The sequence below is a fragment of the Otolemur garnettii genome, unplaced genomic scaffold, assembly GCF_000181295.1.
Source record: "Otolemur garnettii isolate 467f Iridium unplaced genomic scaffold, OtoGar3 scaffold00043, whole genome shotgun sequence".
Classification (NCBI taxonomy): domain Eukaryota; kingdom Metazoa; phylum Chordata; class Mammalia; order Primates; family Galagidae; genus Otolemur; species Otolemur garnettii.
In genome coordinates, this window is record NW_003852438.1 from 9,790,823 (window position 1) to 9,809,569 (window position 18,747).

The following is an 18,747-nucleotide window of genomic DNA, read 5'->3' on the forward strand; positions in this document are numbered from 1 at the left end:
GGTGGAGGGAGGAGGATTGGAGGGATCACTTCTGAGGTTTATCTTACAAGGGTACAAGTGAATCTTTCTAAGAGTAGAATGTGAACATTTTAAAACAATAAGAAAATGACATGAAGGCTATGTTAACCAGTTTGATGGAAGTATTTTGGATTGTGTGTGAAAACCCCACACTGTACCCTAGAAGCGCATTAATGTACATAGTTACCATTCAATAAAGAAAAAAAATGAAGAGGAAAACGGTAACTAAGTGTAAGAAATAGTACAAAATAAGCCATTGGTGGTATTATATTATGAGGGATCAGAATGAGTTGTTGATCTGCTATCCCAGAATTTGGAGAAATAAAACTTTTATATGTATGTTTTTCCCATTAATCAGCATTTATCAATCCCTACTCTACACTGAGGACTGGGGATACCATGATAGCTGACCTAACTTCTGTAGACTGTGAGATCCTCATGGTACCGTTTCTCTGCTTAAAAATTGGTCTTGTCATTAGACTGGAAATGAAATTTCAAATGAATATTTTCTACACACCACATTTCTAAGATGTGGGTAAAGTAGAGTCTGGGGAAGCATGATGCAATGGCTTCTACATGAGCATTGTTAATCATCAGTGCTTCTATGGGCCTACTTGCATTTTCCTCATGTAGAATGTTGAAATATTATTTTTATATTCTGTTCATCAGATTCCAAGTTCATGATTTATCAACACAAGCTCATTATATTAATATATCTGAAGACAGTGATGAAAAATCATTCTGCAATAACAACATTCATCCTGCTAGGATTAACAGATGACCCACAACTACAAATTTTCCTTTCAGTATTTCTGTTTTTCACCTACATTCTCACCATTATTGGAAATCTAATCATTATCCTCCTCACGCTGGTGGACCATCACCTTAAAACACCCATGTACTTTTTCCTTCGTAATTTCTCCATCTTAGAAATAATATTTACAACAGTCTGTGTTCCTAGATTTCTATACAGCATGACAACTGGAGATAACAGTGTTACTTATAATGCTTGCGCCATCCAATTATTTTTTGTCATCCTCATCGGAGCAACAGAATTTTTTCTTCTAACTGCCATGTCCTATGATCGCTACGTGGCCATCTGCAAGCCCCTGCACTACACCACCATCATGAATGAAAGGGTGTGCATCATTCTTGTCCTTTGCTGTTGGCTGATTGGGTTACTTGTCATACTCCCACCACTTAGCCTAGGAGTTCAGCTAGATTTCTGTAATTCCAATCTCATTGACCATTTTGGCTGTGATGCATCACCTCTTCTCAAGATTGTATGCTCAGACACTCAATTTATAGAACAACTTGTTGTAATTATGGCTGTGCTGACCCTCATTTTCACACTAGTCTGTGTAATTGTCTCCTACACATATATCATCAAGACCATTTTAAGACTCCCTTCTGCTCAGCAAAGAAAAAAGGCTTTCTCCACCTGTTCTTCACACATGATTGTAGTTTCCATCACCTATGGAAGTTGTATCTTTATCTACATGAAGCCAGCTAAGGAAGGAATGGCCATTAATAAGGTGGTATCATTGCTCAATACCTCGGTTATCCCTTTGATGAACCCTTTTATTTATACTCTCCGGAATAAGCAAGTAAAACAAGCCTTCAGGGACTCAGTGAAAAAGATTGTATTTCTTTCAAAGAATTAAAAGACTGAAAATATTTTTCAAATGAAAAATATATTCAGATAAATATTTCTTCTTTTACCACGTGTTCTAATTCAAGTCTACAGTATGTTCTCGTTAACCACCAAAGTTTCTTTTCTATTATTCTTAGATCTATAGAATAAAATAAGGGATGTGGTCCCATTTCAAACATACCTTCTTTCATAATAGTTCATTTTATAAGTGAATATAAAAATGAATTTCAAGAAGGTCCAAATAAGACTTCACCATCCTTATGTCTCAAACATAAAGAGACAGCAACAACAATTTGAGTTCTGTATTTGTTCATTCATTTCCTTAAATAGATAGCTGTTTAAGAAAAAAAATTATTCATCTCAGAATTTATTTCCAGTCTGGCATCTTCCATCCCAGAAACAGTAGGTAGAGGTGGCTTATTTATATCTCTCTCTCTCTCTCGCTTTCTTTCTCTCTCTCTCTCTCTCTCTCTCTCTCTCTCTCTGTAATGCAAGGGATCCTATTACAGGTACTATAAAGCAGAATTCTAAACTTTAGCTTTCTCCATAATCATCAAGAGAGAGGAATAAATAGACTAAAATGGAACTATTTTATCACACTAATTTTTATTAAAGTGGAACTTAGAACTTTTTTCTAAACAAAATAAAAATTGTTCCTTTTTAATATCTTTTCTGACTCAAATTTATAGAGCAAAGAAATAGATGAACGAGCTGAAACCTCATTAAGACCTAAGTTTATATTCATGGATTTCTTGTGTGAGTAAGTAACAGCAACAGTTTTATTGATCCTACTTAAATATTTTCTAGATATCAGTTCATTTGACAATAAAATACCTTCATAATCAGAAAGGAAAAAATATTCCAATGAGTACTTGAACAACTGTTTCTAAAATCCCCATAGGTATCTTGGGATTTCCATGCTAACTATGGAGCTCTGACTCAAAGGTCTAGAACTCTCCAGTCCTTGTCTTTTTCTATAAGGCTTGTGATACCATGCAGTAGAACAAAAAATAATATAAAATAAATTACTTTAACAGATGTCTGTTTCTTCCATTGTGAATCGAAGATTTTAGTGATAGGAACAATGTGAAAAGGACCATGCTTTACTCAGTGCCAATTCATACAGACTGACAACTGATACTCAAAATGATGAGTCAGGGTATCATAACAGAACCTTAGTTCTGGTATCACTACAACTGCATATTTTTCCTTATGACTTTAAATTATTCAAAGGAAAGGAAAAGATATATATTCTCCCAATCCTTCCCAATCTCTCTCTTCTTAGATTCAATAGATATGACTATATCTGTATAATTTAGATATTTTTATAATATCTCATGCCCATTCATCTCTCAGATTTGAACCCTGTTAGTCAAGGTCTAGTCTTGTGAATTTTAGCATCTGCTATATACTGGCTGTATTCAATACTTTATGATCCAGCCTAGTACCACAGACATTTCACTAAAATTTTAGACCAGTGTTTCAAAAATTTGAGAATTTCCCAGAAATCTTGTTAAAATTCAGATTCTTTTCAGTTGAGCTGGAATGGAATTTGGGACTCTCCATTTCTAACAAGCTGCCAGGTAATATTGGTGCCACAGTTTGAGTATAGAATAGCTTTAAGATGATGACAAAGAGTGCCAGTAAAGGATGGCGCCAGGGGAAACACCCACCGGTGGGGCCAGGTTTCAGAAAGCCAGGAAAAGTCACTACTGCAGCTGCGACCTCATCTCTCATCTCTGTGCCGGATCCCTCCCAGGACCCACGCCGCTGAGGCTGCTGCCAACGACTGGAAGCTGAGCCCAGGGCCGCCGCTCTTCCAGTTTCCTGGACCTGCAGAAACGCAAGGTGGATGGGCTCCAAATAAAAGCACGGAGTACGTGTCCAGTTTGCCCTTTTCTCTGACCAACAATGACTTATTTATACAGGATATTTACCAGGGATTGCAAAGTTGTAAAACTTATTGTAATGAAAGATAAAGATACAAGGAAGAGTAAAGGAGTTGCATTTATTTTATATTTGGATAAAGACTCTGCACAAAACTGTACTAGGGCAGTAAACAACAAACAGTTATTTGGCAGAATGATTAAAGTAAGCATTACTGTGGACAGTGGAAGAGCCGCTGAGTTCATCCCACAGTGAAACTACTAAGTGTTATGAATGTGGGGAAAGTGGACATTTAAGTTATGCCTGTCCTAAAAATATGCTTGGAGAACATGAACCTGCAAAGAAGAAAGAAAAAAAGAAAAAGAAAGAAAATTCCTGAACCAGAAAAAGAAATCATGGAAGTAGGAGAAAGTGAAGACGAAGTGGAAGACTCTGCTCAGGATAGCCTCAGTCAGGCCGTGGCATTCCAGCAAACTGGAATTGAACAAGAACAAAAGTAACCCAGTTCAGGGAGCCCCTCAACACAGATGATTCAAGACGCCCCAGGATAAAGAAAAGCAACTATTTCAGTGATGAGAAAGAACTTGGTGATTAAAATTTTATTTTTTACGTAAATATAATTAAAACTTTAAATGTCTTGGAACACAAAGTTCAGTTGGGGACTGAAGAACACTTTCAAAATTTGAGCATATGAATACTTAATGCCAAATTGTTTTCCACTATAAAATAGTTCATAAGAAAAACATAATAAATAATATTCATTATAAATAACATAACATATTATAACATAATAAATATTCATAATAAATAAATTCATAATAAAACATAATTTTAAAGTATCTTGTTTCTAGCTGGCTTTAGCACACTAATAAAAATCAAAGTTTGCTAGCAACAACCTTGAAAAGAGTTAATTTTAATAAAAATAAGGAAATAGTACTATCATAGTAATGCTATTGTCATCCCAAGAAAAAAGATAATTATTAAAAGGATTTGACAAGTCCAATATAAAAAGCTTCATTTCTTTCTGATTGGTTTACATGAGGACTTTTCAAATAAATTTAATCTTTAAAACAAAATGTCACAAAGGCTGAAAGTAGAATGATTTATTAATAGTATTAATAAACTTTTCAACAGAATTTTGCCTTTTAATGTAAAAAAAATTATCTAAAGTACTCAATACTACTATGAAATCAATATATAACCACCTACATGCTCATACAAATGACAAAACATAACTATAGTCCAGAAAGTAGAAGGTAAGAGGAGAGAGAGGGCAGGGCAGGGAGGATATAGGAGAGGGGAGGGCATTTGGGGGAACCTCACCTAATGTGCATGATGCAATGGTACATTTCAAAACTATTAAGAAATGAGTATAATTGTGATGGATCTGTTACTTAGTTCAATGTAAGCATTTCACACTGTATATTGAAGAAGTACCCTGAACCCCATAAATGCATCAATGTTAAGGTGACCAGATTTTAACATTGGTAAAGCAGGACACCATTGACGGGGGGGGGGGGGGGCCTTAATTAAAAATTTGGTCTATATGGAGCAACAAAAATTTTCATAGAACACAAAAATAGTATTGTAATGTATTTTTTTAATTTCAATAAGTACAATTTACAAATATAATACATTTTTTTAATTATGTATAATATTATTCTTTGGCATATTTCTCATTTGAGTGAATTATTTTAGTAGATTTCTGTCATTGTTTAAAAGGTCATGAAATTTTTCACAAGAATTTGTTAAATTATATTTCACACATAAAATAGCTTTCAAAGTCTCAACACTTAATTGTGATTCTTCTGATGTCCACACTTTATTTACTGTAGAAAAAACACATTCAGTCACAGCATTAGTTCCTGGTAAGGACAGCATGTATCCCACAAATTTAGTGCATTATTGTATGGAACATGGTTTGTTTCAAAATGATGAAATAATTCTAAACATTTGTTCTCTATTGTGATTTTTGCTGATGCCCAAGACTTAACCTTTTCCTTATCAATATATTTTTTTAATAATGATACCTTGTAAGTCGTGTCACTTTCAAGGCTAGAGCTAGACTTTTTGCCACCACTATAAAATATAAATAATATGAGTACTGCCTGCTAAATTCATGAAATAAATAAATAAATAAATAAATAAATTACCTAAATTATCTGAATAGCTGATTTGTTGACATCACTTGTTTAATTAGCACTAGCACACGGTATGATGCGGATCATCTGAGAGACAGTTACAAAATGTTTATGTGGTTGCCAATGCCAAAAAATGCCATTGTTTATTAAGTCCAAACAATGGTGGTCGAATTCTAAAGACTGATCAACAATGCAAACTTTGATAAATAGTTCTCAATAATCAGTTCTCAACAATTATTTGTTATTATTAAAGTTTAACATTATAAAATAACAAAATAATATAAAACTCATATCCTGGTGAAATAGCCACATGGCAGCCAAAAACTGTATATTCCCTTCCCATTCTCCCACCATTCCCTAGCTTGTCGTGCATTCTTTCCAAAAACTGGGACTTTTCTAAAACACCGCAGGATGTGGGACACATTGTTAAAAATCAGGACTGTCCTGCCAAAAGCAGGACATCTGGTCACCTTAAAATGTACAAAGTTACGATTTAATAAAAAATAATTTAATAAAAAAAGAAAAGAAAATATTGCAATTCCAAAAAAAATAATTTTGTCTTTAAATATGGTGTCATCTTATTTCTTGTGGCTTTATCTCAATCTGGATAAGTTGTAAATATTCATAAGATAAAAAGGACAGTAGCTCTAAAAAAAAAGGAAAGAACAAAAATGTCAGTTATGTTGTAGGTATTTGACTAATCAGTTTTCTTTTCCATATAAGGCAAAAATGCCTGTGTCTAAGAATGCTATTGAGCAATCTTAGAAATGTAGTAGTCACACAAAAATTAGTCATACAGCCCAGATATGACCAGCACAGCTTTCTATGTATATTTTGCAACTTTTTCTTCTTCTCCATGTGTCAGATAACTGACAAGAAGAAACCTTACTAAGAAGTAAAATACAGGGCATGGGATCCTAATATATGTGAATGGAGACTCATATCAAACCTGAGCATAGCCCGCCATCTAGGTATTAAACTGGTTATGACAGTCCACTCAAATTTTCTAAACAAAATTCCAGAAATAAAATAGTTACAAATAAACCCAGACTGTGAAGATTCCATTAAATATCTAATCTGTCTATACACAGACTGAGAGTCACACCTCTAAGGGATAAGAATAGCCTAGGAGGGGGCAAAAGTTGTCTGAGCGCGTTGGTAGGAGGTCGGTGGGCCAGCTCCCAGACTCTGAGACTTTACATCTTTAAATGGATGAGATGGCTACCACTCAGATTTCCAAAGATGAGCTTGATGAAATATGAGAGGCCTTTGCAAAAGTTGATCTCAACAGCAATAGATTCATTTGTGACTATGAACTTCATGAGCTGTTCAAGGAAGCCAATATGCCATTACCAGGATATAAAGTGAGAGAGATTATTCAGAAACTCATGTTGGATGGTGACAGGAATAAAGATGGGAAGATAAGTTTTGACAAATTTCTTTATATTTTTCAAGAGGTTAAAAGTAGTGATATTGCCAAGACCTTCCACAAAGCAATCAACAGGAAAGAAGGCATTTGTGCTTTGAGAGGAACTTCAGAGTTGTCCAGCAAAGGAACATAGCATTCTTACTTAGAGGAAGAAAAATATGCTTTTGTTAACTGGATGAACAAAGCTTTGGAAAATGATCCTAACTGTAGACACGTTATACCAATGAACCCAAACACTGACGACCTATTCAAAACTGTTGGTGATGGAATTGTGCTTTGTAAAATGATCAACCTTTCAGGTCTTGATACAATTGATGAAAGAGCAATTAACAAGAAGAAACTTACACCCTTCATCATTCAGGAAACTTGAACTTGGCACTGAACTCTGCTTCTGCCATTGGGTGTCACGTTGTGAACATCGGTGCAGAGGATTTGCAGGCTGGGAAACCGCATCTGGTTTTGGGACTACTTTGGCAGATTATTAAGATTGGTTTGTTCACTGACATTGAATTAAGCAGGAATGAAGCTTTGGCTGCTTTACTTCGAGATGGTGAGACTTTGGAGGACCTTATGAAATTGTCTCCAGAAGAGCTTCTGCTTAGATGGGCAAACTTTCATCTGGAAAACTCGGGCTGGCAAAAAATCAACAACTTCAGTGCTGACATCAAGGATTCCAAAGCCTATTTCCATTTTCTCAATCAAATTGCACCAAAAGGACAAAAGGAAGGTGAACCAGGGATAGATATTAGCATGTCAGCTTTCAATGAACCAGATGATTTGAAGAGAGCTGAGAGTATGCTTCAACAAGCAGATAAATTAGGTTGCAGACAGTTTGTTACTCCTGCTGATGTTGTCAGTGGAAACCCCAAACTCAACTTAACCTTTGAGGCTAACCTGTTTAATAAATATCCAGCATTAACTAAGCCAGAGAACCAGGATATTGACTGGACTTTATTAGAAGGAGAAACTGGTGAAGAAAGAAACTTCCATAACTGGATGAACTCTCCTGGTGTTAATCCCCACGTGAACCATCTCGATGCTAACCTGCAAGATGCCCTGGTAATCTTACAGTTATATGAACGAATTAAAGTTCCTGTTGTCTGGAGTAAGGTTAATAAACCTCCCTACCCGAAACTTGGAGCCAACATGAAAAAGCTAGAAAACTGCAACTATGCTGTTGAATTAGGGAAGTATCCTACTAAATTCTGGTTGGCATTGGAGGGCAAGACCTAAATGATGGGAACCCAACTCTGACTTTAGCTTTAGTCTGGCAGCTGATTAGAAGATACACACTCAATGTCCGGAGGATCTGGGAGAAGGTCAGAAAGCTAATGATGACATCATTGTGAACTGGGTGAACAGAACATTGAGTGAAGCTGGAAAATCCACTTCCATTCAGAGTTTTATTTTTTTTTTTTTCGGTCTATTTCAGTTTATTCATCCCATTGCCCTCAGCCCCTATATCTCATTAGTGTAGAAATTTTAGAATGGTGTTTATATCCCCACTCTTTGTTTTTTGAGACAGAGTCTAACTTTGTAGCCCTTGGTAAAGTGCGGTGGTTTCATCAGGCACAAGTGAGCCTCTTGCCTCAGCCTTCCAGGTAGCTGGTACTACAGGTGCCCGCCACAATGCTCAGCTATTTTTTTTTGGGGGGGGGAGGGTGTCTCACCCTTGCCCAGGCTGGTCTCAAACTCGTGAACTCAGGCAATCCACTTGCCTCAGCCTCCCATGTGCTGGGCTAATCAGGGTCTTTACAGCATAATAAAACAGTAGCTTGCAATCACTGATGGCTTACTGTGTGCCAGGTACTGGGTAAGAATTATGAAAAGGTTAAGAAAGGATGATAAGGGGTTACATTTGGGAAATATGTATTTCAAAATATTTTTACTCCCTTGTGCCCCATTTCTTGGTAATGTGGTTTTACCTTAAAATATATTTTTATTATATTCATTTTTAATGTGCTTTTATAATTTACTGCATACTTCCTATCTTTTTTTTTAAGGCATTGTCTCACTATGTCACCCTCAGTAAAGTGCTGTGGTGTCACAGCTCACAGCAACCTCAAACTCTTTTTTTTTTTTTTTTTAAAGACAAGATGATCAGCTCCAGTTTGGCAGTTGTGGATTTAATTGATGCCATCCAGCCAGGCTGCATAAACTATGACCTTGTTAAGAGTGGTAATCTAACAGAAGATGACAAGCACAATAATGCCAAGTACACAGTGTCAATGGCTAGAAGAATTGGAGCTAGAGTGTGCATTCTTCCCAAAGACCTTGTGGAAGTAAAGCCCAAGATGGTTATGACTGTGTTTGCATGTTTGATGAGGAGGGGAATGAAGAGAGTGTAAAATAACCAATCTGAATAAAACCGCCTTACTCCCAAGGGGATGATTCCCATGTCAGCTATTTCCAAGTGAAGTGCTCATGGCTTAAGGAACTCTGGGTCATTAAAGAAATTTAGTTTTTGATTAACAAGACTAGCTCATCATGAGAGCCCTCAGGGGAAAGAGTTCTAATAAAAACAACTCCTCTTTCCCATAGTCAAACTTGGATTTGCCAGGCACGCCTGAAGTGTGCTCATAGCCAAACTGTTTTACTCTTTCCTGTTGCTGTATGTTCTCACTCTGTCTCTTTTTTCCTCTTAGAATGTCCCTCTCTTGGGCCTTGTTTAAATGACTGGATATGAATATTATTAGACAGTAATTTTGCTTTCCATTCAATATGTTAGTTCTTATTTGAGAACTGTGGTCAGAGGGTATTTGGATATGAGTATCCTTTGCTTATCTTTGTAGTACTGAAAATTTACCAAAGTAACTGGCTGTGCAGAATGTAATAGAAGCTTTTCTTATTCTTTTATTCTTAAGATCAGTATCTTTTTACAGTATTCTTTCTACATGATCCTTTTTGTACATTTAAGAATATTTTGATTACATCAAATAAGACTGCTGATTTTGCTACTTTTTTAAAAGGGTCTTCAAGTAAGTGAAAAACATATATTGTAGGTAGAGGGAAAATGTACCTTAAATTCACATCTTCCTTCTCACGCCCAAGCTTCAAACATTTGAAATATTTTGTCTTAAATCACTTGGTTGAATACATGCTTATTTGTTTTAAGACCTGTATCATCATACTCTCTCTTTAAATTTAAAATGCTGTGGAATAGGACACCTGAGGAGAGAGTGTGCTCAGAACTTTGACAGGATTCAGTAGGCCAAGTATGCTAAGTGTATGATATATTTTTTAATTTCATACCTAAGAAAAGATGTCATCACTAAAAATAAAATATACATGTAGGACTTAATGTACTTCTGCTTTGTCAAGCTGTTTGCTATAGTTTTCAAGATCATGTTACTCTAACTCTGAAAAAGTGATGTAATCTGATAGCAATGTAGTAGTTCAAATAAAAGCATTTACATAATAAAAAAAAGAACAGCCTAGGAAATATGCCCTCATTAAATGGTCAAAATAATAATGTAATAAACAGCAAAAATTAAAAATCAGATTTAAGCTTCACTCTGAATGTATTTAACACATATTTACAGAGAATACCATCTAACAGCTAAAGAATTCACATTCTTTTCAATGTATAGGAATCATTCTTTGGGACATGTTTAGCCACAAAACAATTCCTAACAAATTCAAAAAAGTCAAAATTATACCAATATCTTTGCTGAAAATAATGGAATAAAAATAGCTATAGACAACAGAAGGAACTTTGGAAACTATATGAATACATGGAAATTAAACTTAAGATTTTTTTTTTTTTTTGAGACAGAGCCTCAAGCTGTCCCCCTGGGTAGAGTGCTGTGGCATCAAAGCTCACAGCAACCTCCAACTCCTGGGCTCAAGCAAGTTTCTTGCCTCTGCCTCCCAAGTAGCTGGACCACAGGTGCCTGCCACAACACCTGGCTATTTTTTTTTTTTTTTTGGTTGCAGCCATCATTGTTGTTTGGCGGGCCCAGGCTGGATTCGAACCTGCCACCTTATGTGTATGTGGCTGGCGCCTTAGCCACTTGAGCCACAGGCACCGAGCCAAACTTAAAATTTTACTAAACAACCAATAGGTCAATCAAGCAATAAAAAGAGATATAGAATAATTTTTTGAGACAAATAAAAAAGAAAACACAATATACCAAAACTTATAAAATACACAAAAATTAGTCCTTAGAGGGAAGTTTATAGCAAGCAATGCCTACATCAAAAAAGAAAAAATAAAAGGAGAAGGCAAGATGGCCAACTGGAGCCAGCTTTCAACAGAGGCTTCTATCCAGAAGGTGAGTTAAAGGTCAGAATTTTAGCAAGTAAGCTGATTGCTTGGAGCTGAGCCAAAAGAGAAGGTCGAAGAGCAAACATTACCCCTGCTGAGGCAAGCTGTGACCCCAAGGAAACAAAGAATAGGCACAAAATCTATCGCCAAGTGGACAGGTGTCCTCTCCCCCATGAGAATGGCTTGCAGTATACTTTCTACAAATAAGCAAGCAGAGTTCAGATCTCCTTCTATATTATCCCATAGGAGAGACTCTCTAAAAACCAGAACTCCTTCCCCAGAGAGGACCCACTAGTGTGCCATGGCACTCTCCTGCCAGGCATAAAACTGAACATAAACTCTACCTGCAATTTTGAACTCCCAGCACTCCCCTCCACTCTTACTATGATGTCTGGAAGCCTGCTTCCCATGAAGTCCAGGCTCTTGGACATTTTCTCAAGAGGTGTGGATGGAGCTTGGGCTGTTGCAAGTCTGTGCTGATTCTGTGGCATGGGTGTGGAGTGGGGAAGGAAGCCATATGGGAGGAGAAGCTGTGCCCTGCAGCCCAGTGTGGCAGGGGCAGCAGTGGGAATAATAGGGCTCACATCCCTGGGGATATTTTGGAGAGACTCTTCCCACCATTCTTAGCAACCAGAGGGAGTCAGGCTTCTACTGCAGTGGCAGCCACTGACAGAACAGATCTGGGATAGAAATGCAGGCCCCATGAGCAAAGGGTATGCCTGAGGCAGTACCTGCCTGGGCAGGGTTTGGCCGGTCAGAGAATAGAATCTGTGTGCACACAGGCAGCATATTCCCAGGGCAGGGATGGGTCAGAATTGCTACTTTTCTGAGCCCAAGATGTAACCAGCCCCCAGGGGAGCATAGCTGGGACAAAAGCCAGTGTTGCACAGCATCAGCCCAGGGAAGGGCAGGAACTGAGAGCCATTTGTGAGCTCTAACCAAGCCTGCCCCAACACAGAGTAAAGCAAAGACAGAGACACCAGCTCCATGAGAAATGGAGCAGCAGCACTGACACATGGCGGGACTGAGTCACAGTTTCTGTGAACCCAAACAGCACCTGGCCCATAGGGGAATGTAGCCAGGATAGAAATGCTAATTCTGCAAGAATATAAGCAGCAACAACAACAATCTGGGGAGGGGCTGGAACTGAATGAAACTCCCCAGCTTTCATTAAGCACCCGAGGTTGTCAGGCTTCAGCTCCCCTTGCTGGCTGGTGGTGAGAGTGGTGGCCTGGCTGAGGAGACATAGATCTCCCTATGACTCAGGCAGGCATAAACCCTTAGAGCATCTGCTCATTGGAGAGAACTGAACCACAGCCCTATGGGGTTGCCAGTTGCTGGAGACCTTTTGAACTCTCCAACTTGAGACTGGGTGCTCACTGGGACAATTGATTTGAAACTCTTGACCTGGGCCAATCACCTGAGGACCATCCAAGGTGGTACCCTGGTTATATCATTGTGGGAAGGTTTGATTGTCCTTTTCCAGTTGTTGCCCATGGGGGCCAGGGTGTCTTAGGTGCTGGTATTTCTCTACAGCTGAGACTTCATCCCAGAGTTACTGATTCACTAGGATTGGACAGAGACCAGCTGAAAACAAGACAGAGCCATGTAGCCCCACCACACAAAGCATGTTCCCAGTGTCTCAGGGTATAGTACTACATGGGTCCTTTGCAAAGCTGTAGGGGAAAAGCTATAGTCACCAGTCCCAGTTCTTGGGCAAAGGACTGGTTAATCCCTGCTCCAGGAGTCCCCAACCCAATTTCACCTTATCTGTTCATCTAGCCAAAGAGTGAAAAATAATCATGGGATGGAATCAGCAGAAAAACTACAGCAACATGAATAATCAGAGTAGATCAACTCCCCCAAGGAACAATAAGGTGAACACACCAGAAGAACACATTCATCCAATTCATAAACAAATGGGTGAGATGTCAGAAATAGAATTCAGAATTTGCATTGCAAGTAAGATTAACAGAATGGAGGTAAAGTTGCAAATAGAAATTCAAGGAGCATTTCAAAAGTTGTGTCAATAATTCAATGAATTCAAAGACAAAATCACCAATGATTTTGACGTGTTGAGACAAGAATTTGCAGCCCTCAAAGATCTGAGAAATACAGTAGAACCCCTCAGTAACAGAATGGAGCAGGCAGAAGAAAGAATTTCCAACACTGAAGATAAAGTTTTTGAATGCTCCCAAAAGCTCAAAGAGGAAGAGAAGTGAAGAGCAAAAACAGATCATTCTCTCAGAGAGCTCTGGGATAATTTGAAGAAAACTAATATTCCCCTTACAGGAATTCCTGAAAGTGGTGACATTGCTTGTTTCAAAAGGCCCAATGGCTCTACTACAAGAGATAATGGAGGAGAACTTCCAAAACATGGCAAGAAATTCTGAAATTCAGATAGCAGAAACTTTCAGAACCACAGCACAACTCAACCCAAATAAAACATCTCCCAGAAACATTATAATTAACTTCATCAAAGCTAATATGAAGGAGAAAATTCTGCAAGCAACCAGATGTAAGAAAACCATAACCTACAAAAGGAAGAATATTAGAATGACTGCAGATCTCTCTGCTCAAAACTTGCAAGCTAGAAGAGGGTGGTCATCAAACTTTAACCTCCTAAAACAAAATAATTTTCAACCCAGGATCCTCTATCCAGCTAAACTGAATTTCATTTATGATGGAAAAAGTAAAAACTTCAATGACATTCACATGTAGAAGAAATTTGCCATAACTAAACTAGCTCTCTTCTCAGACCTATCCTCCATAATGAACAGTGCAATTCTCTACTACCAAAGTAAACTCACTCAGGAACTTTTGGTCAAATTCCAATTTCCAGAGAAAAAAGGATTTAAAATGTCCGTTGCACTTTCGAAAAACTCAATATGCCAAATACTACCAGGCTTAACAATATTCTCAATTAATGCGAATGGCTTAAATTGCCCTCTAAAGAGGTACCGATTGGATACAAAAACTAAGGCCAGATATGTGCTGCATACAAGAATCTTGCCTTACCTTAAAAGATAAATATAGACTCATGGTGAAAGAATGGTCATCTATATTACAGGAAAAATGAAAATCAGAAAAAGCAGGTGATGAAATTTTATTTGCAGATACAATAGGCTTTAAACCAACAAAATAAAGGAAAAATAAGGATGGTCACTTCATATTTGTTAAGGGTAACACTCAACATGATGAGATTTCAATTATTAACATTTATGCACCCAACCAGAATGCACATCAATTTATAAGAGAGACTCTAACAGACATGAGCAACTTGATTTCCTCCAGCACCATAATAGTCGGAGATTTTAACACCCCTTTGGCAGTGTTGGATAGATCCTCCAATAAGAAGCTAAGCAAAGAAATTTAGACTTAAACTTAACCATTCAACATTTGGATTTAACAGACATCTACAGAACATTTTATCCTAACAAAACTGAATACACATTCTTCTCATCAGCTCATGGAACAAATTGATCACATCTTAGGTCACAAGTCCAAACTCAGCCAATTGAAAAGAATAGAAATTATTCTCCTTGCATATTCTCGGACCATCATGGAATAAAAGTTGAACTCAATACCAACAGGAATCTGCATACTCATACAAAAACATGGAAACTAATTTTATGCTGAATGATAGGTGGGTTATAGACAAGATTAAGAAGGAAATTACCAAATTTTTGAAACAAAACAATAATGAAGAAATGAATTATCAGAACATCTGGGAATCCGCAAAGGCAGTCCTAAGAGGGAAATTTATGGCACTGCAAGCCATCCTCAAGAAAAGGGAAGAAATTTAACAACATAATGGGACATCGCAAGCAACAGGAAAGGGAAGAACATTCCAATCCCAAACCCAGCAGAAGAAAAGAAATAACCAAAATTAGAGCAGAATTAAAGGAAATTGAAAACAAAAGGATTATACAACAGATCAACCAATCAAAAAGTTGGTTTTTTGGAAAGGTCAATAAAATAGATAAACCTTTGGCTAACCTAACCAGGAAAAAAAGAGTAAAATCTCTAAATTCATCAATCAGAAATGGTAATGATGAAATAACAACAGATTCCTCAGAAATTCAAAAAATTCTTAATGACTATTACAAGAAAATCTATTCTCAGAAATACGAAAATCTACCCAACACATTCTATGAAGCAAACATCACCTTGATCCTCAAACAAGGAAAAGACCCAACAAGAAAACAAAATTGTAGACCAATATCCCTAATGAATATTGATGCAAAAATGTTCAATAAGATCCTAACAAATAGAATCCAACAACATATCAAACAAATTATACACCATGACCAAGTAGGTTTCATCCCAGGGTCTCAAGGCTGGTTCAATATACATAAATCTATAAATATAATTCATCACATAAACAAAATAAAAAATAAACACCATATGATTCTCTCAATTGATGCAGAAAAGGCTTTTGATAATATCCACTAACCTTTCATGATCAAAACACTTAAGAAAATATGTATAGAAGGGACATTTCTTAAACTGATGCAGGCTATCTACAGCAAATCCATAGAAAATATCATATTGAATGGAGTTAAATTGAAATCATTTCCACTCAGATCAGGAACCAGGCAAGGTTGCCCATTGTCTCCACTGCTCTTTAACATTGTAATGAAAATCTTAGCCATCGCAATAGGGAAGAAAAGGAGATCAAGGGTATCCATATAGGATGAGAGGAGATCAGACTTTCACTCTTTGCAGATGATATGATTGTACATCTGGAAAACCCCAGGGATTCTACTACAAATCTCTTAGAAGTGATCAAGGAATACAGCAGCATCTCAGGTTACAAAATCAACACTCATAAATCAGTAGCCTGTATATATACTAACAGTAGTCATGACGAAAAAACAGTCAAGTACTCTATTGCTTTCATAGTAGTGCCAAAGAAGATGAAATGTTTGGGAGTTTAACAAAGGACATGAAAGATATCTATAACAAGAACTATGAAATTCTAAGAAAAGAAGTAGCTAAAGATGGTAACAAATAGAAAAACATATCATGATCATGGCTCAGAAGAATCAACATTGTTAAAATGTCCATAAGAATGCCAAAGGAAAATGTAGTAAAAATTCACCTACATATTGGCCTTGGCAAAGAATTTATAAAAAAAGACCCCAGTGGCAGTTGTGGCAAATAAATGGAATTTGATTAAACTAAAAATCTTCTGCACAGATAAGCAAACAATCAATCAATTCAGCAAATAGACAACCTACAGAATGAAAAAAAGTAGTTACATATCCATTAAAGGGCAAATAACCAGAATTTACAAAGAACTCAAGCAAATCAGCAAGAAAAAACATACAGCCCTATTAAACAGTGGGCTAAACACATGAAGAGATGCTTCTCAAAATAAGAAAGACAAATGGCCAATAAACATATGAAAAAAATGTCCCATGTTACTAATCATCAGGTAAATGCAAATTAAAACCACATCAAGATATCACCTTAACCTAGTTAAAACAGCTTTTATTAAAAAGTCCAAAAACAATAGATGTTGACATGGATACAGAGAGAAAGAAATACTTACACACGTTGGTGAAAATGCAAATTAGTACAACCTCTATGGAAAACTGTATGCAGATTCCTCAAAGAACTTAAACTATTCCTACCATTCAATCCATCAATTCCACTACCAGGTATATATCCAAAGGAAAAGAAGTCATTATACCAAAAAGACACATGTCCTTAAAGGGTCATTGCAGCACAAACACAATTCCAAAGGTGTGGAATCAATCCAAGTGCTCATTTATTCAGGAGTAGATTGATAAAATGTGGTATATGCCATTAAAAAGATGAATTAATATCTTTTGCAACAACTGGGGTGGAAGAGACCATTCTCCTAAGTGAAGTCTCACAAGAATAGAATGTATGTACTCAGTATTAAATTGGTACTGAAAAATAAGCATACTAGTTCACAGAGGAAAGTAAAACTCAGTGGAAGGCAACCAAGGAGGAAGGGGGTAATAAACCAATCTAATGCATGGTATGAACAGTTTGGATGATGAGTGCACCTATAGCAAGGACTCAAGCATTAAAAAAAGGACCTGTGTAATAAAAACATTTGTACCTCCTTAATATTTTGAAATTTTAAAGGATATGTATACAGAAGTGCAGTAAGCCAAGACTATACAAACACTCTTGAAATAAATGATGTTGGCAAAAGTATAGAAAAACAGACCACAGTGGCACCCATAGCTCAGTGGGTAGGGCATTGGCCACATACACCAAGGCTGGTGGGTTCAAAATCAGCCTGGGCCAGCTAAAACAACAATGACAACTGCAAAAACAACAAAAAATAGCCAGGCATGTGGTAGGCACCTGTAGTCCCAGCTACTTGGGAGTCTGAGGCAATAGAATTGCTTAAACCCAATAGTTTGTGTTTGCTGTGAGCTGTGATGCCACGCACTCTACCCAGGGGGATAGCTTGAAACTCTGTCTCAGAAAAAAAAGAAAGAAAGAAACAAAAATGGACCAATAGAATAGGATAGGAAGTAAAGAAACAGACCCAGAAGGTGCCTCTGCCTCAGTTTCTACAGCCCTGTCTGTCTCTGCATCCTTGTTGCCCCAGACTCTCATTCCCTATGTCAACCATCTTTCCCCTTGCCCAATAGGGGCCTCAGCATCAGTGATGTTGGAGGCCTGTCCTCTTCTCTTAATAACCTCACATCTGTAGAGAATATGGAGGTAATTTCACAATGAGCAAGATCACTGCAATGCTATTGGGGTGTATAGAATTTATCTTGGACAAGAAAAAGTCTTATCCAGCACCAGAAGTTGCAGGCACCTTGCTAGCTCTGCCTCAGTCCTCCCAGAACCCAGCTAGTAAGTCTGATGAAAAGCTAGAGCTGTTGATCTTTGTGGAAGTACAGCGGTAATTTCTAGACTTACGATCAAATACTGGTACTGAGCACATTTCATGTAGACAAAATGGCCATCTTGAGTGTCACATGATCCCTGAATGTTTTGCATATGTAATAATATTAATTGATTAGTAGATGAATACTAAATTTGTTCTACTCTAATAGAACCAGTAAATTAACTATATGATCAGAACAAAAGAAATAAACATTAATTATCCTAATAAATGAAATAAGACCTCTTAAGAACTAATAATCAGATATCTAGGAAGGACCTAAGTCAGATATATGAGTGTGTTCTGGAACACAGAAATCATCAGATGATTCCCAGAATGTCTTCAACCAGTTCTATTGATTTAAACTAAGAAGCCGATAGACAACATAAAGATAACCTTATAAGAACGGGTTATAGCTGGGCCCAGTGGCTCACACCTGTGATCCCAGCACTGTGAGAGTCCAAGATG

At 37.2% G+C, this 18,747-nt stretch overlaps 1 protein-coding gene and 2 pseudogenes across 2 annotated transcripts; all 3 read left to right on the plus strand.

The window, feature by feature from the left end:
- The first annotated feature begins 746 nt into the window (after nucleotides 1-746).
- LOC100962168 (olfactory receptor 6C2-like) lies at nucleotides 747-1,682 on the plus strand. Its single transcript, XM_003790658.2, has one exon. It carries the CDS (start codon nucleotides 747-749, stop codon nucleotides 1,680-1,682), a length of 936 nt encoding a protein of 311 aa, XP_003790706.2.
- Nucleotides 1,683-3,322: 1,640 nt separating this feature from the next.
- Nucleotides 3,323-4,154, plus strand: LOC100962478 (annotated as a pseudogene).
- Nucleotides 4,155-6,908: 2,754 nt separating this feature from the next.
- Nucleotides 6,909-9,477, plus strand: LOC100959435 (annotated as a pseudogene). The gene is made up of 2 exons (XR_002773587.1): nucleotides 6,909-8,530; nucleotides 9,213-9,477. The product of XR_002773587.1 is annotated as a plastin-3-like (transcript).
- Nucleotides 9,478-18,747: the final 9,270 nt, after the last annotated feature.

Coding starts and splice junctions, on each gene's coding strand:
- LOC100962168 (XM_003790658.2), top strand. CDS start 747: ATGAAAAATCATTCTGCAATAACAACATTCATCCTGCTAGGATTAACA.